At 54.5% G+C, this 21,255-nt stretch overlaps 7 protein-coding genes across 8 annotated transcripts; 2 read left to right on the top strand and 5 right to left on the bottom strand.

Moving 5' to 3' along the window:
• Positions 1-23: 23 nt before the first annotated feature.
• On the bottom strand, positions 24-632 carry IUM83_05222 (L-threonine dehydratase biosynthetic IlvA; the record flags this gene model as incomplete). Its single annotated transcript, XM_067929349.1, has 1 exon — positions 24-632. The coding sequence occupies one exon, from the start codon at positions 630-632 to the stop codon at positions 24-26; it is 609 nt and encodes a 202-aa protein (XP_067794688.1).
• A 413-nt stretch (positions 633-1,045) lies between these two features.
• Positions 1,046-1,889, top strand: IUM83_05221 (uncharacterized protein; the record flags this gene model as incomplete). Its single annotated transcript, XM_067929348.1, has 2 exons — positions 1,046-1,741; positions 1,803-1,889. 2 exons carry the CDS (start codon positions 1,046-1,048, stop codon positions 1,887-1,889), a joined length of 783 nt encoding a protein of 260 aa, XP_067794662.1.
• Positions 1,890-2,519: 630 nt separating this feature from the next.
• IUM83_05220 (DNA2-like helicase) lies at positions 2,520-7,392 on the bottom strand (the record flags this gene model as incomplete). 2 transcript variants are annotated; one of them, XM_067929346.1, is made up of 5 exons in its annotated part: positions 2,520-3,557; positions 5,463-5,613; positions 5,692-5,891; positions 5,971-6,989; positions 7,047-7,392. In XM_067929346.1, the coding sequence occupies 5 exons, from the start codon at positions 7,390-7,392 to the stop codon at positions 2,520-2,522; spliced, it is 2,754 nt and encodes a 917-aa protein (XP_067794922.1). The 2 variants fall into 2 exon arrangements, with proteins under 2 accessions (XP_067794922.1, XP_067794923.1); XM_067929347.1 differs by having other exon boundaries at positions 7,053-7,392.
• Positions 7,393-8,435: 1,043 nt separating this feature from the next.
• IUM83_05219 (Urease accessory protein) lies at positions 8,436-9,887 on the bottom strand (the record flags this gene model as incomplete). Its single annotated transcript, XM_067929345.1, has 1 exon — positions 8,436-9,887. The coding sequence occupies one exon, from the start codon at positions 9,885-9,887 to the stop codon at positions 8,436-8,438; it is 1,452 nt and encodes a 483-aa protein (XP_067794939.1).
• A 5,858-nt stretch (positions 9,888-15,745) lies between these two features.
• Positions 15,746-16,066, bottom strand: IUM83_05218 (Phosphatidylinositol 3; the record flags this gene model as incomplete). The annotated part of the gene is made up of 1 exon (XM_067929344.1): positions 15,746-16,066. One exon carries the CDS (start codon positions 16,064-16,066, stop codon positions 15,746-15,748), a length of 321 nt encoding a protein of 106 aa, XP_067794847.1.
• A 1,749-nt stretch (positions 16,067-17,815) lies between these two features.
• On the top strand, positions 17,816-18,136 carry IUM83_05217 (Phosphatidylinositol 3; the record flags this gene model as incomplete). Its single annotated transcript, XM_067929343.1, has 1 exon — positions 17,816-18,136. The coding sequence occupies one exon, from the start codon at positions 17,816-17,818 to the stop codon at positions 18,134-18,136; it is 321 nt and encodes a 106-aa protein (XP_067794938.1).
• A 464-nt stretch (positions 18,137-18,600) lies between these two features.
• Positions 18,601-20,052, bottom strand: IUM83_05216 (Urease accessory protein; the record flags this gene model as incomplete). The annotated part of the gene is made up of 1 exon (XM_067929342.1): positions 18,601-20,052. One exon carries the CDS (start codon positions 20,050-20,052, stop codon positions 18,601-18,603), a length of 1,452 nt encoding a protein of 483 aa, XP_067794937.1.
• Positions 20,053-21,255: the final 1,203 nt, after the last annotated feature.

Raw genomic sequence — 21,255 nt, 5'->3', positions numbered from 1 at the left:
GTCACGGTTTATCCGACACCACCTTATTGGCTTCGCTCTGCGAACAGCGGCGACAGGGATTCCTCGGCGGCTGAGATCTGAAGCTTCAGCGGCGAGAATCCACTGAAGCAGTCGCGCATGGTCGAAGCCAGCACTTCCTCCACCGTGTCAGGGGCTCGAAGGATGCCCACTCGCTTGGTGTATTCGACAACGTGTTCGCCCTCGCAGCGCTTGCCCAAGTCCTTGTTCCCACCACCCAGCATGTCGGTCATGGCGCCCGCGATGCCCCTCGACTTCAGGTTGTTCTTGTCGTAGGTGCAGCCCGCAGCTACCAACTCATTCATGACATCCGACGTCGCGTTCATGGCACTGCGAGCCGCAGCGACCTCCGACTCAGACGGGGTCGCGCGTTCGGCGATCTGGTTCGCTGCGTTTCGCAGCTCCGACGCGGTGTCCTTCGCTGCGCGGATGTCGCCTCTCAGGATAGACTTGCTCGTGTTGACGAAGCGGAGTCCGTGACGACTGCCGTACTCGGCGAGATTGCCCTTCAGGACTTTGAGGCAGTTCGCTGCGTCGTCCGCCGTTTGGATCAGCAGCAGCTCCAGCTTGGAGAACTCTTGCTCGGTGGCAATGCGGTCGGTGGACTTGCCCATTCTGTCTGATGATTTTGAAATGAGTTGGGGTATGTCAACCTGCCTCGGCACCGCATATCAGCGTTGCACGAAATAAAAAAAATATGGTGGCTGACCTAGCGGCGCGACAAATGCGAGACAAAGCCCCGCTACCGTTTACAGCGGCCCCGACCCGAGTTAACGGCAGCTCGCAGCACCGATTTTTATTAATCTTCGTCGAGGAAGACCGTCGATGGCTTTCGAATGCTTCGGCATGCTCGTCTCATACCAAACTAGCTGCCGGTAAAGCACCTCGGTGAGGTTCCTTCTCGGCCCCAGTCCCAGCTAGCTTTTCTTCATCTAGAGTTCGTTTTGCTCATTTCGCAACGCGATTCCAAGTACACGAGTTGATACCCCAGCCTCAAGGACCTAGACGCACCACTTGCAGCTCGATCATGGGCAAGTCCACCGACCGCAACACTACCGAGGAGGAGTTCTACAAGCTGGAGCAGGTGCTGAACCAGATCGCGGACGACGCGTCTAACTGCCTCAAGCTTCTTAAGAAGCAGCTCTCCGAGTACGACAGCCGCAATGGCAACCACTTTGTCAACACGGCCTCGTCGTACATGCGCGGTGATATGCGCACGGCCAAGGACACAGCGATGGACCTGAAATACGTGGCACACAAGATCAACAAAATCCACAAGCCGTCCAAGACGGAGGTGTCCTCCGCGCGCAACATGATGGACGCTACGGCAGAGGCCATGGACACCTTGAAGATCACTGCTCGCAACTATGACAAGGAGAACGGCCAGTCGATGGGGGTCAAGGGCAAAATTGATGCTGCTGTCGGTGGCAGCCACGACAAGTCCAAGGACAAGGAGAAGGACGAGCAGCACGGTCTCTTCGGCAAGAGTGACAAGGCCAAGAACGAGGAGTGCGAAGGCTTCTTAGGGAAAGATGACAAGGACAAGGAGCACGAAGGCAGCCTCTTCGGGAAGAGCTACAAAGAGGAGGACGACCACCGTGGAGGTGTGTTCGACAACCCGGACGCCAATGGTGGGGGCATCATAGGCAGCTCTGACACTGTCGAAACATTGGTGAAGAAGACTCTCCGCGACAATTTCAGCCTCAGCGCGCTGGATCAGCAGGTCAAGGCTGCGGAGAAGTCCTTGTCGCATTCCATCGAAGGATGCGATACACGATGTGAAGGACAAGCTCAAGGGAGACACGTCCAGTCCGACCCACGAAGGCCACCACCACGAAGGCCGCCACGCCAAGCACACTGCCACCCCGTAAGTTCGGAATTCTCCTGAGCTAAGGTAGTACAACGCGATCGGCACTTCCGTCCTCTTGCATTTGCACAAGCTGATTGAGAAGAACAATCCATAAGCAAGCATTCAAACCTAACACGAAAAGCGATTTCCCCAACTATACTTGGGCCATGTTGGTACTTTGGTCCTCATCGTCTACTCTTCCGAGACCGAAGTAGCGATTGTTGTGTGGGTCCACGGCTGATCGAACACGCTCACGACAAACCTGCGCGGGGACTTGCATGACCCGCCACAATTTCCTCCATGCGCGCCACGGCAACCGTCGATCTGGAATTCATAGTTCGTCCCTGCCACCACTTGACTTTGCACCGACAGGATCGAACTCACACAAACATTCGTTTTCGACAAGGCCCGCACCAGTGCAGCGCGGGTATCTGGGGTGACAGTGGCTGCTGACCAACCTCCCAAGATCAAGTCGTCCGCCGCGGCAACTCCAGTCAAAAGCAGCAGCAAATATCCTAGCGCCCACATCCTCTCGAGATGGAGAAATTTCCGAAGTGAGCATAAAAGGAATAAACTTGAAGTCAAAACCCACAGATGGATGTTGATCCTCATTATCTTCTATCTGTCTATTATACGTCAGTCGCAAGCCTTTTTACATCTCACCAAATATGTCACGCGAGATCGGCTTCATCTGGGGCGGACGAACACCTTGGCGCGGGCGTAAGGGAATGCTCGATACATTTGGCACTAGCGATTCGATGTCGCCATTGCTAGCGGCAGAGCGCTGGAGAACTGAAACTTTCACATTATCGGAAGACCGACGCCCTGCCATCGCCGCTTGCTCCGGATCAGGCTCAATTGGCGCCGCAACACTCACCGCCAACTGTCGTAGTGCTTCTGCGGCGTCACGTGGCAGCTTGTATCCCCACTGCTGCTCCTGAACGACGTCGGAGAGCACATGGAAGAGAGCACTGCCACCGCCGAGTGTTGACTGCGATCCCACCAGAAGCAGTTTTTGCTTCGCACGCGTGAGTGCCACGTTAATGCGGCGCCAATCTGTAAGCAACTCGCCCACGTGTTTCTCCTCGTTGCAGCGAACGAAAGAGACCAAAATAACGCCCTTATCCTTGCCCTGGTACTTGTCGATAGTACTCACTTCGACCGAATGGACCCACTCCGATCCACCGGCTCGGCGGAATGCTGCAACAGCAGTGAGGTGTTGCTGAATCAGCGCGACCTGGGAACGAAAGGGAGAGATCACCGCGATCTCATCGGGTGGCATCGATCCTAGTACCAGGAGCTCCACCAGTCCAGCAACCACCTGAGCCTCTACGATGTTCTCCATAATTCGACGACCATTGCTACTCGTCTGCACTGAGCTCGAGCTCTCCGCCGTCGGCTCGCCCATAGAATCTGTGTCCAAAAACATGACGCCGTGATTATTGGTCAGCACTTGAATGGGCCACAACAATTTCTGGCCGATGGTGTTTTGCCGCTGCCAGTTCAACTTGAGATGGTTCGACGCGACTTTAAAAGAGCCACACTTCAGTTTGTCACCGTATACCAGTCGATTCGCCAGCAGCATGATGTCTCGGTTCATTCGGTACTGGTAGGACAGTTGCTGGGTCGCTTCCGGATGTGCCTCGGCCAGCCTCCGAAACAGGCTGACATCCATGCCTTCTTTACGGGCCTGTGCATTCGCCACTAGTGGCGGGAGTTGGTAATGGTCTCCCACCAGCACAAATGTGTCAGCAGAACGCAGGGCACTCAGGACGATGGGCTGAGTGATTTGGGTCGCTTCATCGACGATGCAGAAATCAAATCGGCGCTTGGCGAATAGTACGTGGCTGTTCACACTTAAACAAGTGCACGCCACTAACTGCGCATTAATCATTTTTGCTTCCATAGCCTGAACACTCGAAATACCTTCGCGCTCGGCTTGCCGATCCAGCGTGAAATCTGCAATTAATGGATGCACTTGCGCAGTGTTGCCGATCCGAAGCATGGGAACTTGATGCGCAAGCAGCTTCAACAGTAAGTTGTCCACGGCCGAATGCGTGTAACTCGTTACCAGCACAGAAAGCCCGAGATACAGCAGCACCCGAACGGTGAAAGCAATTGTCGCGGTCTTACCTGTTCCCGGCATTCCTAAAACAAGCGCGTAATCGAGAGAACTTAGCACACGCTGGACAGCCCGTTGCTGATCGATGTTTAGTTCAAAAAATGCGTCCAGTAGAGCCTGGCCTTGGGCTGCCACGCTACCATCGTAGTCGTCTTTGGCGCGATCCCGACACCGCTGTGTGACTAGGTCCGTCACCCGACAAGGCTTGAAGAGTGGGCGAGTGAGATGCACAATTAAGTTGCGCCTCCGAGTGTCGCCTACGCCTGGCGTTTCCTCGTTACCATCACCACCGAAAGCGACAACTGAGGCCATTCGCACCTGCAACTCAGGTCTGCTCGCCAAGGCTGTACCAGCTGAAACAACCTCGGGTGGGATTCCAATAAATAATCGCACGAGGTTTTCCTTCGCGCGCCGCAAGCCACTCATGATGGCGTCCTTGTCTAGCCTCCACGTATACTCTTTACCGACGGCAGACTGCCCGCTTGTCACGATTGACGGGATCGATTGGCGAGCCTCAATAGTGATGAGGCCATGCTCAATTTTGCGGACAGTGGCTCGAGAAACGTGAACCAACAAGCTCTTTCCATCCAGCGATTCCGCCGATAAAATAACCCGTTCGTCTACTCGAAAGCGTACGCCCACAAACGAGGTTAGCTGTACATAACCTTCAGCCTCGCTTTTCACTTTGGTGTCCTGTGGTTTTCGGCGATCTCGAACAAAACGTAGAATCCGTTTTGCCCCAGACTCTGATGGTGCGGGTGCGTCTGACACAAGCTTGAGATGTGCTATACAGGTGGTGCTTTCTTGAGCTAACTCACGCTTCCATCCAACTTGAAGCCAGAGCGCACGTAGATTCCTCTCAGCGTGCTGCTGCTCCAGGTCGATGAGACGATTCCATTGTCTAAAATAAGTTAAATCTGCTTCGACAAGATGCCTTGTCTTCAGTGTGAACAGTTCATCAAGACCGCTAGATTCTTCCGTGCCATTCTCCGTAGCTGCATGGTGCAATACGCACTCATGTAGCTGAAAACAGCGCTCACAATCTCCGCGCCTTCGAATCATAGGCGGGAATACCTGTGCGGATGTGGAGCTTCCTATTGCCTTCACTTTGGCGATGGCGCTGGCAAAATTATTGCGAGCCATGACGAGCCCACGGATATGCGTAGCCATCGCGGTGATGCGGTTGGTTTCAATGGGCGGAACGTAAATAAGTAAGCCATCGTGACACCGCTGCCGATAACGCTCATTCAATAGCAGTGTGTACAGGATTACTTGACCCTGGTGTTCGACCCCAGCATACTTTTTGCTCCCTGTCTTCAGCTCCAGTGGGAAAACTCCACTTCCAGGTTGTCCCCCATTTAAATTCCTGGGATCAATAATAGTCCCTTCAACTGAGGCATCGGTGGCGCCTTTCAGTCCCCATTTGATGGACCACATCATTTCCTCAGTAGCTAGAACTCGGCTCACGCGCACCTTAGATTCATTCGTGGGCGGGACCTCGTTCAACATCGTGCCGGATCCGGCGATGGCTCCACCAACCCATGAACAATAGCCTTCAATAACTCTTTGTAATTCCAAGAACGCCTTTTCCTCGTTTAATCCGCACTCGACAAGCCCTAAAATGCTATGAATGCAAACAATACAATATACGTCAGACGCTTGCTATCAAAATCCCCTTTCTAACACGAAAGTCCAACCATACTTCGAATGCACGATTCGCTTGGCCTCTTGAAAAAGACCCTCGGTACTGCACAAGCCATTCCGAACAGCATATTCGAACAGGTCGTGCTTTAGTGTACCGAGGAAAGCCTTTTCCCCGGTCGTACCACTGACCGCAAGTGTTTCCTGAAGTACCGCACGTCGCAAACAGCCAAAACTTGTTGTCACTCTAGTAGGTGACACCTGGCGTGTGAAAGAACAGTAGCAAAAGCACAATCAGCATCTTTATGCAGCACAATCACCGAAATGAGCTACATCGTACCAGAATATCCGGGTGGACAACCACGACGTTGAGCATGTTGTCGACCTGTATGCGAGACGAGTGCCGCCCCGCCGGTATCTTGGGTCCGTCTTGCGAGAAAACCCCACTTCTATCCTGCTCAGTAAATACAATGTTGACCGTGTCTCCAGCTTCAACAAGCACGTCATACCAGTCTTCGGTCAGCACAGCCTCCAGCTGCACGTCTTGATCATCTAACAGGCGCAAGAGGAGCGAGCGGTTAATGACGTCGCGGTCCACTTCCAAAACCAAAAAGCGCCTGTAGCTCTCGGGTCGCTCAAGCTGTTGAGCAGTGCCGACGGTATGCATTGGCCGCACCACTGGAGCCGGGACACTGGATGGCGGCAGCGGTGGGACCTTCTTCGGCTCCGCGCACGCAGCCGACGGCATCGGCCTCGGCGTCAACGCGAAGCTCTGGGACGAGACGAGCTCCGTCTGCGACTGCGTTTGTGTATGGGAGGCTTCGATCATTGCTCGTTGGCTCACCAACTGGTCCATCAAGTCCCACGACTCGTCCGGCAGGTCGTCGAAGGAGTCCTCCTCCACAACTACCGGCTTGGCCGGCGTTGTCACTGCCTCCTGCTCTTTGATCGCTGTCAGAGGCTTGGTTACCTCGTGGTTCCTGACCACCTCCTGCGTTGTCAGCATCTCTTGCGTCCGCAGCGACCGAGGAGACAGCGTGCCGGTCGACGAGTAGCTGGGAGCTGGGGTCGCCGTCAAGTCCACCTCGGCCGCAGCAACAGCAGCAGCAGCACCGACAGTGGCAGTAGAAGACCCTGCAGGCTGCTGATGCTGCTGTCGCGCCGGTCTGGCGCCCGTCAGCGACAGCGCCACGTCGGGGCTGGCGTACTTCTGCTCCATCTGGTCCAGCACGCTGAAGAGCTCGTCCTGCGAGTCTCCTCTGTCGGTGGAGCGCCGTCTCCTGCCCGTGCTGGGCGTCCTCTGCGCATCGGCGCCAGTCTCGGCCCTCTCGGGGCTGAACAGCAAGTGCCTGGACGCGGCTGCAACCACCACCTCTAATTAGTCATAGCACCCATTAATCCCCTGAGTAGTCATACCCGCACCAGCCTCCTCGTCCGCCGCCTTCCGCCGCGCGCGCCGGCCCAGCTGCTGCCGCTTCTCCTCGTCGCCGCTGGAGGGCGGCGACTGCTGGCTGGCGCGCGCCAGGCGCCCCACGAAGCCCTGCATCTCGCGCCGCACCGCCATCTTGCCCGTGCCCGAGACTTTGATCTGCTTGTCGGCGGGCGAGTCCTTCCACACGATCGTGGACTCGGCGCCGCCCGAGCCGGGCGTGCGGCTGGCCGACGAGGACGAGGACGAAGACGCGCCCTTCTTGCCGCCGCGCCGCGGCGTGGCCGTCTCCGCGCGGCGGCGCTTGCGCCTGGGCGAGCGCGACCGCTCCATCGATCGCTCGCTGCTCGGAGTGCGCACTTGCCTATTTGTTGCACTACTGTATTTACGCCAATTAAAGTATCACTTTCCAGAGGGTTCGACTAAGTTACGGTATTCCAGACTCTCAATTAAGTTGACACTTCAACTTGGCCATCGATGGAAGCTCGGGCTACTTTACTACTTGCTGTCCATTGAGGAGGCTGCTTGACGATTGTGCTGGTATCCCACGATCGATTCTTCTTGAACGAGATTGCGGAGGAAACCATATTGGTGCGCAGGCAGGATAAACAAATTCGTGTGCTTCGACGGCAACTACGATGCGTATGAAGAGGCCATGAATACCAAGACGAAATTCAGCGAGCGTTTGCAGCACAAGATTGACCAAAAGACTGGTAGGATGGGCAAGATGGTTTCCAACAGTGCTCTCGCTGGACAACGTATGGTTTGGCTTCAAAAACGCAGATACGTCCCAACAAGTACGGCAGCTCAAAGCAACTCCGCTCACGACCACAAACGTTTCATTGAATGTTGGATACGGCGAGGTGGTGTTCGCTGGACGAAATGGAGCGGGGAGGACGACCTTGCTGAAGATCCTCAACCGAGTTAGCAAGCCCGACGCCGGCAGTGTGACGTATTTCCCCGACGCACACGGAGGGGCTCTTATGCAGCACCACGTCGAAGACTTGAAGTTAGGAATGGGCACGAAAACTCACAGCGCAGCAGGCATTGATAAAGGTAATGAATCCCCACCGGAACCATTGCTAACAGGAAGAGGCGCGTCCAACGCAGCTCTCAATTCTGGGATGCTAAGGCGCAGGTGCACTTAAGCCGGTTTGGGATAACCGGTGATACTGCTGTGTTCGTGCCTCTGGAAGTGCTATCAGGCGGTCAACTCGTCCGCGTCGGACTGGCGTGGGCAACGTTTCCAACTTCGCCCCACATCCTGCTCCTGGACGAACCTACGAACCAATGAATCACTTACCATCTAAGTGTTCGATCGGCAAGGCTTAGATTGAGGTAGGTGTATCGAATACGTGGTTGACATACACTGCGGTTTAGTTGAGCCCGATACTAAACATTGCGAGCTGATCCTCTTCGACTTCCTGCTGCTCTTCGCTGATGTCTCCCCAGCCCATTGAGAGGCAGTAGAATCGACGGAGCAGTGAGCCGAGCACCTGTTGGCGGAACCGACAGTACCACATGACCTTGAGCATCAGAGGCTTGATCGCTGGGGATTGAAGACGAGCAGTGCGGGTGACAAACACAATGCGGCACTCGTCAAGAAGCTTACAGTGGAAGCGGCGTCGGCGCCAAACTAAAGCTCGAAGTGATTCCCTGAAAGTTGGGTGCAATCGTATCACGAACTTATGCCGCAGCTCAAGCTCGGCACTCGTGATCAACTTGCGGAATCGCCTCTTCCAGACGAACTGGCGCAGTGTTTCGCGGAAGGCCGGGAAAGAATTGTTAACACTGTGCAGCATCGCGGACTGGCGGAGCTCCCAACAATCTTCACCTGCGGCACTCCGGAGTGCGTCGTGCCACGACTTCCAGCTGTCGTACATGGTCATGTCAAAGGGGTCCACCGGAAGCAGTTTTCGCTGGTTGAACTTCTTGATTCGTAGCTCGTCGGTCCAGCTCATGCCGAGACCGCACACACACCAGACGCTGCTGCACCCGTCCACTTTCACGAGCATCACGCGACAGGAGCGGCACTCGACGATGTCGTCGTCGCTGATCTGTTCCTGATCTTCCATCTCGCACGGGCACGGCGCATTCCCGTCACCCAGGGACCGCTTGCAGTTGAAGCAGGCGAATACGCCACAGCAGCGAGTCACAACGCGGCGGTGGACGCTGTGGTAGGCGAGTAGCAGCGTCGCTCGTCGCTCCTCGTCCTGGATTAGCGGGAGAACCTTGTGGACAATGCAGTCCATCTTGGACGCTGGGAAGTTGTCGGTGATGTGGCGAATCACGTCTCGTGCAGTGGTGGCCTGTCGGTGTCGACAGAATCGACGAACGACTCGCCGAAGCTCGGGGATGCGAGCCGCCTCACTCGGTAGAAGTGTAAGAGCTACAGCGTTGGCGATGTCCGGGCGTGCGTCCTGATGGAAGTCGGGCAGCTGTGAGTACTGTGGGTTGTGGCAGCCAGGGCAGGTGAAGCTGCACGCGGCCTCGCATCGCTGTTTGTACTGCTGGAGCAGGGGCTCCGTCGTCACGGCGTCGCGGCTCAGCCAGCGAGTCCACTGCTGCCTGTTCACCGGGACGAGACACACTGGGCAGCGAACCTTGGGCAACGCCCCTGCGTACGTGACCTGCATAGCCATTTGCAGGTGCTTTTCGAGGCACTGCGAGCAGAAGACGGCGGGACACGTTGGCGAGCAGAAGTGCGTGACAGGTTTGATGGTCGTGTGGTGCTTCAACATGAACTCCTCGAGGCAGATCTGGCAGGTCACGGAGCCGAGAGCGGCGCGGACTGCTTCACGAGTGTCCGAATGCGCGTTGGGCGACATCGTAGCACGGTTGAACACGGCGCAGAAAAATGTGAAGTGGTCTACTGCAAGCAGAACGCGATCCGTGTAGCCATCTTGAATTCAGCCGACCTTCACTCGTGAATACCAGATGGTTACATTTTTTGGAGTGCTGGTCCTACATACATCGGCCTTGAAATGTCTTCCAGAACAGCACCATTCTCCGCTGACCTCTTTTCTTTTCATTTCGTCGTTCTGTTTTCGAGTAGCTCGGTAAGATCCACGGTGTAATGCCAATCCAAGTCACTACAATACGTTGCTTTCGAACACAAACACAGGTAAAAGCTCGGAGACAATATGGGAACCAAGTAGCAACCGCTTCAGTTATTTAGTGACGGACTTCCTGCCTTACCTGGGGACGTCCTTGTTCTCGTCCTTCGCAGAAGCCGGAATACTGCCTCAATATAAAAGGTTGGGCATGCGGAACCTTGAGGCAGATACTTTGGAGGCGATGATATGTAAGCTCAAGGGTACTTAAGTGGCCCCTTCCCGTAAAACTTTTGATAAGCCAGAAGCATCTTCCAATTCTTGTGGCTGTAGACCTCACGTCCCATTCCCGCCATCCCCAACTTCTCGCGCACCTTGAGGGGCGTCCGCCTAAGAAGTATTTTCCAAAAAGCAAATTTTAGCTTCCAAATGGTGGCCTTCTTCGCCTTGATAGCAGCGTCCGCGATCATAATATCAACGTTTGGTGTTCTCTCTTCTGTGTCAGTGACTTCGTGTGTCTTGCTCGTTCCCCTTAGAAGCCTCGTCGGAGTGTGAACGCCCAAATTGCCCGCGTGGGGAGCGGATTGCTTGGTTGCCGAGACTGCATTGCTGCTAGCGAGCAACGTGATCAGGGCCAACAGCACGACAGAGTATAGACGCATGGTGACTCTTGTTCCTGGGCTGGCTGTGCGCTCAATCGCAAATATCGGACTGAATGCACGTGCAGTATGCGAATACTCTTCAGAGCAGCTTCGGAAGAGGCCTCACTGCCTGTGAGGCCTCTGCTTTCTGCTCAAATCGAGTACAAATGATCAACCGTACGTTTCTCGGTCATCCACCTATTTTACGCCAGAAATCGTGCTTACAGACAACGACGCGGAAATCCGAGACCACTGAATGTCACACACCATAGTAAAATAGTGAGAATCCCTCGTCCATCAGCACTGTAAAAAGCACTTTAGCACTACATAAAACACGTATAAAGTGTCATAAACCACTCAAACGTTCGTATAAAGTACTTAAAGTACTTACAGGCAGATGACCAAGTTTACTAATTGGCTGGATAGCATTGGCGATGCTGAATCGCACGACCTTGTCTGCAGGATTGCATGTAGGATTTCTGCGTCGTTGTCTGTACTTTGCTGGCACACGTTGCAAAGCACAGGCTGACAGAGTTCACGAGGTTCACAATAAATCCAGCATATTATGCTACCTTTCGTGCTCCTCAAGCCTGGCTATGCTATTCCGCGCCTGACTGTGTCAGCGGTGTCAACTGGCGCTGAGTGCCTCGGGAAACTAGTAACACGGTGATGCCAAAATTCACCAAACTAGACCAATTCCCGCAGCGTTTTTGGAGGGATCAACTTGGACCAAATTCCAAATTTGGTTAGAATACGCTATAAAAGGGCCATCCATCAGTCTGGGAGCCAATCAAAAATCTGGGGGGGGGGGGCCTCCACCAGATTTGATTCCCGTACTTTCTCGGGATTTAGGTTTGGAATAAATGCTGCGAGAATCGCTCCACTACCTCTGTTAAAGAACGGCCCTGAGTCAGCATTCACTCATGCATGTACCAATACACTACGAATCGATAGGCTGGTTTTGAGAGTACTTTTCCAACTACGTGAAATGTAAAAGTAAATCACCAGGACCCCGTGTTTTGGGAATTCCTGGGCGCTATAGTTGTACCGTAGTGAATGTTACCAGTACAGTACTACTGTATTGCGGTTCTGCAAAGCCCAGGATGAGAAATGTGGAAATACCATGCGGTCAGGAAGAAGAGAACGGTTGGGCGGTGAAGAGAACGCGAGAAAGACGCAACTTGTTGATATCGTACAGTGAGATACGAGTACACTATGCACATCGTCACTAAATGTTGTGTTTGTGTGAGAGGGAAGGTAAGTATTAGCGGGGGAGACGTCTGTAGGTGTTTTATTGCAGGTTCATGTTCTGGTTAATGTGAGCGATCACACAAGGGATAATGATACGGCTACGAGATCATCGGGATCACTTAGCACTTTTCACGCATGCCAGTTTTGCGGTGCACGTCAAAATTATAGGACCGCCCCTATGCGGCCTCATAACACGTTTAATTTTTATCATTTTGGGGTGGAGTTTCGATAGCAGTTGTGAAAGACGCTGAGAAAGATCTGCTATGCGCTTTAACTAGGCTTGACTGGGAACACCAATGCGGTAAAGGGTTGCTGCTGGCACTGATACAGTTTTTTCTTTTTGTTGTTATTGTTGTGACAACAGGAGTTATCTATCGTCGGCCATGTAGTATCATCAAAGCGTCTTGTAATGTCGTAGGAAAATTATTGTTACCAAGACAAACTTCTCACAGAGGTCGGCTCGTTATCAACTCGTTGTATTCGCTTCACTACGTAGCGCTGAACGAGTCTGTCATTGTCATGGCGGTCGCTGGCGACAGCACCGCGTTATAAAGTCGGAGCTGTAGTGACAAACCTTTAGTGGGCACACTGGGATGCTGAAAGACGTCTCACCCTTGCCTACACCCTTGCCCGCGACTTACCGGAGACACGCACGGTCGTCTCAAACGACCCGCTGAGCCTTGATTCTCCTTGCAGCACCCACGTCTTCCGTTCTTGCTCGAACGCAGCATTCTGGTTCTTAGCTGCGCGTGCAGTTCTTCCAATGCCCTTCGAAGCTCTGCTCGGCGCTTTTCGGTCTCCCTACCTACCGCCACTGTCTTCACTGTAAACTCTCGGCGTACCTGCACCTGGAGTCGAAGCTCCTGCCTTAATCGCTTAAGTTAGTGCGCGTACGCCCTCTCCTTCGAGCTGGATGGCCGCCGTCTTGGCCACCGGTGCGATGGCCTTCTGTACGGCCATGTGGAGCGTGCTCATGACCATCTCGCAGCCAACCAGCGCCTTCTTCGCGCCTTGACCTGCAGCCCACAGCTTGCTTTCGTCGTGTTTGAGGATGGACACGGACACGGCCTCGCTCTTCTTGAGCAGCTAGTCCATGGCGGGGCGTAGACCAACATGGCGCAGCTCGCTGTCCAAGGTGTAAGCTGTTCAGCACCAACACCTGTCGAAGTTACTGGGTCGACATCATTCAGGTTGATGTGGCGCGAAGGTTGCGCCAATGCGAGTTACGAGCACGCAATTAATCCGTCGGGACTGCCCCCCCCCCTCATTGTTAGGGTGTTCCCAGTATAACACTTGCGCTCGTATACAACAAACTGTTTGTGCAGGACCACCCCCAGCCCAATACAAATTCCAATATTAACCGAAACCCCGTACAAGGCGATATGACAGATTTGTATTGAGCTGCTCAACCCTGTGCGCATGCTCAATTTGAGCATGCGCACAGGGATGGTCCTATAATATCGACGCGCTCTGTATCACGGAGGCAAAGTATGATCGCTTGAACACAAGGAGCGAAATTTGGTTGAATTATTATACAGTGGAAAGTACATGATACTCGCCTGGGTTTTGCACAATTGAACCTCGGTATCACGGTGACAACACAGATACTGTACTTCCGAAGAAGCGCACTGTTCAAATTTTGCCTACGGAACACACGAGTCCGCAGTGATAGCGGGAAAGAGCAATAGAGCATATGGGAGCGAGTACGTGATCGAGTACACAAGCGAGGTCAAGGGTAGGTAGATGATCGGCAAGGGAGTGTAGGACAATTAGTAGAACGATGTCCAGCTTGTCCATCAGTCCGTCCGGGATCATGCAGGAAGTAGTTCTACCAAACTTTTTGCTTTCTATCATGCATTGTTGCAAGAGCAGTATCATGCCTCAGATTCTTGGTTAAGGAATAGTTAGGTTGTCTGACCAGGCCGTATCAAGTCGTCGGGGCATGCAATGTGGTCTAAATACTACTACATGTATGCAGCAGTATTCGTTTGATGCGGCAAAACGGTGAAAGTCCAAGACCTTCGGCTATCTATTCCAACCTGCTACTATTGGACGCGTTGACCCAATAATATTTGAACAAACATCGACTCAACAGAGCAAAGTCTGCGCGCATCCTATCGCTAAATACCGTTTCCTTGACCGCGGCTACAAGCCATGCTCGCTACTCTATATGCGTGATGGCATGCATTTGCGAAGAACTTGACGTTAAATTTTGACGGATCATTTGAGAAAAGGCTCCGTACCAACATAGTTAGGGAGTTTTCTGCATGTAGTTGAGACATCAAATCACTCTAAAAGTGACCCCACGAGTGAGCCCCACGCGTGGACTCAATAGCGAGAGATGAAACAAAGCAGTATCAACTAGAGCTTCACGAAGGCTGAGATAGTGCACGTAGAATCTTAGACAACATACAGGTGCGAACCGGACAGTCTATCGTGGTACACCGAGTGTCGTTTCCTGAGTCAAACACACCAGCTCATCGGAGTTGGTGTCCTGATCGAGATAAAAATTAGTCACAGCTCGCGCTCATAAATGCCCCTAATCAAAAACTTTTAGGTAAGCGACATCACAGCATTCATGCGAGGCTTGGGTCCAAAGATGTCGTGGGTGAAGTTCACGTTGATGACGTACACGTGCAGCAGATACTGCACACCAGCGAAAATCAGCCGAATAAGTCATGGGAATAGTGCGCTTGCTGCACCGGGGTTCTGTGCTCTGCTTTAGCGGCGGAAAAGTCGGAAATGCACTGACAGTAGTGTAATTCGGGTTTTGTGGCTCTAAAACCGCCTTTAATTCCGACTTAGGACTTCGTAACTGAAAGTTCTACACGTTCTACTAGTACATCGTAACCAAGAGTTCAGAGTTTGCATTCTGATACAGACTTTTAAACCGAGTTTTGTTGTTCTGTTTTGACAAAATCGATGCAAAACACAATACATGTAGTATTCATCTCATGGAGGTTGTAGTTTGGAGCATGTATCACTTGGCACCGTCTTGCTTTCGCGTTGTTCCTCGATCTATTGTCATTTCTGACGCGCATGAGCGGTCTTAACGGCCTGACCCGCAAAAAAACAAATTGCAGTCAGTGGAATCGGTTTTCCTCGACAACCGCATTTGACATGTACCTGCCCCACAAACCCTCCCCGTGGATTCAGCAAAGCTCCCAATCCGCAAAATGAAACATGGTGTATTAGATTGGATATGCACGCGCGGAAGAGCAGTTCTAAGGCATATCTTTCAAACCATAATACTTAGCCGCTACTCCATTTCTCTAGCAACAAGCTCGATATTAGCGCGCTTCAGCACTACAAGCCCTGCTCTACCCCCCCCCCCCCCCCCCCCCCCCCCTCCTTTGCTGCCTCGCCAGAAGGCCGAACCACAGGTGCTGAAGCGATCAGGCGGCAGCAGTCGCCGCATGGGCGCGTTTACTATCGCGTATCTATCGTTTGCGCTCGTGTGGGCAATTTTGACCAACCTGCTGGGCATCTTCGAGAGCACTCGGTGCTGGGTGATCACGGGGGGCTGCAAAGAGTAAGCAGAAACATCGGGGAGTGTCAACAGTGAAAAGGTATGTAGGTGCAGGCAAAGATCACTCGATAAAATGCGGCAAAACACGCAAACAAAACCACGAGCTGGCGTGCGGGTCGAAACCCTGAATAAATGTATGTGGTGTGCGTTACTAGACAAAGAGCAGCAAGCTCCTCGCAGCAGTCCTCGAACAAACGTTCGCTCGACGCCGCTTATCTGCTGACGCTCTTGTTCTCCTCCTTGGCGAAGGCCGGGTCGAACTGGCGCGACTGGTTGATGGCGTTGCGGTGGATGTTGGCGAAGCGGAAGCGACGCGCGCGCCAGTCCGCGCCGTCCTCGCTCTGGTAGTGCATGGAGCTGTTGCGCTTGCTCTTGTCGAAGCACACGTCCGGGTTGTGCAGCAGATAGCGGCTGGCTGAGGCGCCGGCGGCCACGGCAGCGAAGCTGCAGATGATGACGACCGGGAAGGTGCCGCTGTCCGTGGTCCAGAGCTTGAAGAGGCCCATGCTGGAGCGCGCTGCCTTGGCGGACATGGTGGACGGGTGGAGGAGGTGGTGGTAGGGTGTCTAGAGAGACCGGAGGTGCTCAAGGCGGTGCAAAATATGCAATGCTGCTGTGCATTGCCGGCGTCTAGCGGGCCATCGCGACGTCGCCCACGGTCGCCACACGTTGGCGACGCAAGAGATACGCGGAGCCGGCCTTGCGTTTAACTTCAGAGATCGGGTGTCTGCGGGAGGAACGTCGCTGTAAGAACTTACGCCGGACTCGCCCATACCAAATCGCTATGAACGCTAGAGATACGCACCGACGCGTTTCTTCGAGCACTGAAGTAACAATGGGCCTGAACTGTCCATGAACCGGTATTTGACAGACGATGTTACTTCAGAGTGGCCCGCGCACTTCCAGCAGCGGCAACCGTGCGGGCCCTCGCCCTGGCCGGAGCGCAGTGGCTCGACGCGACCGAGCGGAAGATAGTGTATAGCACTCCCCTCAAACAGACAGCGGGGTCACTTTGAACGTTTTGACTGGGGTGGGTCAGGTCAAAAGCGGGTGACTGCTACGCGTAGGGGGGGAGGGGAGGGCTATCCGTTGCAGGGCATTTCGACTGGATCGGCTGCGCGGGTGTGTGGTGGTGTCGACCGCAACGACGGTTGGGTGTGCTTGACCACCTCGTGTGACTTGCGTTTTTTGCATGGATGCCTCGGTACTCTTCGGGCTCGTCGGCGAAATCGACAGAAACCAACCTACCTATCTACCAAACAGCTCGTGCCGAGCTGTAACCGCAGCTGGTCGGCGATTTGCCTGCTACATCGGCATCACCGCCGTTACGATTCAACAAGCAGCGTTAACGTGAAATCTATTGCCAGCGTTCGTCATGTGTCTTGGTGGCGGTGAGTCAGGCTGGCGTCGCTGCCGCTGTCTTGCTGCAGGGAAATGCGATGCAAACAAACGCCGGGGCAGCACCGCAGTGCAACGCAGTGACCAAACCGAGTTGACGCGCAAATCGTGTTTTCCAGCGGTGCCGGCCACTATCTATGGGAAAGCATGGACACGCGCCCAGCCCGGTCAACCTATTAATAATGCGAGAAGTCGCACAAGTCCTCCAGGCGTCTTCCCGCACGAAAGAACTTCCGCCGCTTCGTTGGCCGGGACGGATTTGTGCGTGTTCGAGATAATGATCGCGTCTCTGTGTGTTCCAGCCGAAGAAAACACGACGCCCGTCCGCTCGGAAACACATATTCCCCCCCCCCCCCCCCCCCCCCCTCCTTGCAGGCATGTCTTTGCTGAATCGGCTCGACTAGCGTTAACTCTAAATAGGCATCGACGCCGATTCTTTTAACTACAGCGAAGAGACCGCGACCACCGAAGCGGGTGGTGCAATATGACTTGTACCACCAGCATCCGCTACTCGAATCGGGGGGTCTGCAGTGCTGCCTGCGGCGAGATAGCCTCAGCTAGCTAGTTACCACCAGCACAGGCTTGGGCTCCACTAAAACCGGTATGACATCGATCTGGCCAGTACCAGCTCGGTTCGTCGAGGCAATTCTTGTTACTTCACAAATCACCCACCCCGCTCCCGCCTTAGTTAGAAACGCAGCGAGCGACTCGCGTATCTATAGCGAAAAACACAATGGCAATGAGCCGCAGCAGCGTTGAACATCGTCGGAAAGAAGTCGGATCACCAAAAGCCGACTGCTCAAAGTCCATTGCACATTTTGCACCACCTTGAGCACTTCCGGTCTCTCTAGACACCCTACCACCACCACCTCCACCCGTCCACCATGTCCGCCAAGGCAGCGCGCTCCAGCATGGGCCTCTTCAAGCTCTGGACCACGGACAGCGGCACCTTCCCGGTCGTCATCATCTGCAGCTTCGCTGCCGTGGCCGCCGGCGCCTCGGCCAGCCGCTATCTGCTGCACAACCCGGACGTGTGCTTCGACAAGAGCAAGCGCAACAGCTCCATGCACTACCAGAGCGAGGACGGCGCGGACTGGCGCGCGCGTCGCTTCCGCTTCGCCAACATCCACCGCAACGCCATCAACCAGTCGCGCCAGTTCGACCCGGCCTTCGCCAAGGAGGAGAACAAGAGCGTCAGCAGATAAGCGGCTTCGTTTCATGACGAGGCTTCGAGCCTGCCAGATTGCTGATAATCGGAGCGGGCGCTGTTTGGCGCTCGCTTCTCTAAACATGTACTATTTGCTTTCAGTCTCCGTTGCTTCAGGTTTTACAGTTACGCAAGTAGCAATCTCCTTTCACTTTGACCTTACGCTCCATGAAGTGTTGTTTTGGACCAAGGCAAGTTGCCGCATACCGCCGAGCACATTCGGCTTGTACTAGTAGCGCGTAGTAGTTTCGGTTTGTACTAGTATCGCGTTGTAGCGGATAGTAGGGACTTATCAAGTATAGTGACGGCTTGAGGTAGTGATGGCAGCACAAAGTTCACTGGGGCATGTGGTGGTAAGTGGGAAAAAGAGTTGGAAAGAAACGGCGTATTTGATGGAGGTGAAAGTTGTTTATTGATGATGATTGTTTATTATGCATGAATCGGGTGATAGATGTTGGTGAGCTAGTTGAGCCCGATACAGAACATAGCGAACTGATCCTCTTCGATTTCCTGCTGCTCTTCGCTGAGGTCTCCCCAGCCCATTGAGAGGCAGTAGAATCGACGGAGCAGTGAGCCGAGCACCTGTTGGCGGAACCGACAGTACCACATGACCTTGAGCATCAGAGGCTTGATCGCTGGGGATTGAAGACGAGCAGTGCGGGTGACAAACACAATGCGGCACTCGTCAAGAAGCTTACAGTGGAAGCGGCGTCGGCGCCAAACTAAAGCTCGAAGTGATTCCCTGAAAGTTGGGTGCAATCGTATCACGAACTTATGCCGCAGCTCAAGCTCGGCACTCGTGATCAACTTGCGGAATCGCCTCTTCCAGACGAACTGGCGCAGTGTTTCGCGGAAGGCCGGGAAAGAATTGTTAACACTGTGCAGCATCGCGGACTGGCGGAGCTCCCAACAATCTTCACCTGCGGCACTCCGGAGTGCGTCGTGCCACGACTTCCAGCTGTCGTACATGGTCATGTCAAAGGGGTCCACCGGAAGCAGTTTTCGCTGGTTGAACTTCTTGATTCGTAGCTCGTCGGTCCAGCTCATGCCGAGACCGCACACACACCAGACGCTGCTGCACCCGTCCACTTTCACGAGCATCACGCGACAGGAGCGGCACTCGACGATGTCGTCGTCGCTGATCTGTTCCTGGTCTTCCATCTCGCACGGGCACGGCGCATTCCCGTCACCCAGGGACCGCTTGCAGTTGAAGCAGGCGAATACGCCACAGCAGCGAGTCACAACGCGGCGGTGGACGCTGTGGTAGGCGAGTAGCAGCGTCGCTCGTCGCTCCTCGTCCTGGATTAGCGGGAGAACCTTGTGGACAATGCAGTCCATCTTGGACGCTGGGAAGTTGTCGGTGATGTGGCGAATCACGTCTCGTGCAGTGGTGGCCTGTCGGTGTCGACAGAATCGACGAACGACTCGCCGAAGCTCGGGGATGCGAGCCGCCTCCCTCGGTCGAAGTGTAAGAGCTACAGCGTTGGCGATGTCCGGGCGTGCGTCCTGATGGAAGTCGGGCAGCTGTGAGTACTGTGGGTTGTGGCAGCCAGGGCAGGTGAAGCTGCACGCGGCCTCGCATCGCTGTTTGTACTGCTGGAGCAGGGGCTCCGTCGTCACGGCGTCGCGGCTCAGCCAGCGAGTCCACTGCTGCCTGTTCACCGGGACGAGACACACTGGGCAGCGAACCTTGGGCAACGCCCCTGCGTACGTGACCTGCATAGCCATTTGCAGGTGCTTTTCGAGGCACTGCGAGCAGAAGACGGCGGGACACGTTGGCGAGCAGAAGTGCGTGACAGGTTTGATGGTCGTGTGGTGCTTCAACATGAACTCCTCAAGGCAGATCTGGCAGGTCACGGAGCCGAGAGCGGCACGGACTGCTTCACGGGTGTCCAAATGCGCGTTGGGCGACATGGTAGCACGGTTGGACGCGGCGCAACAAAATGTGAAGTGGTCTACTGCAAGCAGAACGCTATCCGTGTAGCCATCTTGAATTCAGCCGACCTTCACTCGTGAATACGAGATGTATCAGATATGGCTACTGTACCAGGTTAGTGGTATAACTACTTAGCAAGGGTATTGATAAATAAAGGGGCTCTCTCAGCCACGTGTTTGGCTGCAGGGCAGTTGGTCGGGGAATGACCAGCACTTCGTGATTTCCCCGCCAGCCCCAAGCAGCTCCTCCTCTCCCTCCGCCCACCGCAGGGTCAGTTTTGTAACACTGGTAGCACTTGTTGGTCAAGAACGGACGACCATGGCCCCCGCGACGCGCAAGAACGACCACGACGCGCCAGCCGCGGAAGGGGAAAGACAAGCGGAACTAGAGGCACAGCTCGCACTGCTGCGAGCCGAAATTGTGACCCTACAGGCCAAGAACCAAGGGCCGCGCCCGCCGATGACCGAGTCGAAGCCTCGAGTCCCAAGCGGTCTGCCCAAGTTCAAGGGGAAGCGCGACGAGGACGTACGCCAGTGGCTCTTCCAAGTGGAGACGCTGTGTCGCATCAACGGCCACGACGCGACGGACAGCAACGACACGCTGCGGGCAATCGCTGGTACCGCGATGGAAGAACCTGCATCGGGATGGTTCCTGTTCTTGTCCTCTCGAACGCCAGCGGAGAGCAGGCATGGGGACGGTTTACCCACGACGCCCTCGCGCACTTTGAAGCGTCAAACTACCAAGCGGTGCTCCGGCAGAAGCTTCGTCAACTCCGTCAGACCGGCGACATTGAAGAGTACAACGGGAAGTACTCGTCGTCGATCTTCCGCGTTGAGAATATGAGCGAAGTGGACCAAGTCAGCTACTCATGCGACGGCCTCAAGCGCGCCACACAGGCCTGCGTCAAGCTACAGAACGTGACAACGTTGAGCGAAGCAATGAATCAAGCCGCCAAGTACGAGATGTACCACTTCGGTGGCGATCACAGGCCGGATTGCGAGAAACCAGAGCGTGTTCAACAGTTCCATGGGCCGATGAGCTCTAACGCGTTCCGAAACAAGAGCCCGTTCAGCAAGCGTTCGTACAAGGCTGGTCACTACGCGCCTGCGGAGCAAACCAAGAATGGTCCTGTGTGTGTTACCACTCCAACAAGCCTGGACACTTCAAGCGTGACTGCAGCA

The sequence above is a fragment of the Phytophthora cinnamomi genome (assembly GCF_018691715.1).
Source record: "Phytophthora cinnamomi strain GKB4 chromosome Unknown Contig23, whole genome shotgun sequence".
In the NCBI taxonomy this organism is placed as follows: domain Eukaryota; phylum Oomycota; class Peronosporomycetes; order Peronosporales; family Peronosporaceae; genus Phytophthora; species Phytophthora cinnamomi.
The sequence above is the reverse complement of the archived record's forward strand: the minus strand, read 5'-3'. Positions and strand labels throughout refer to the sequence as shown.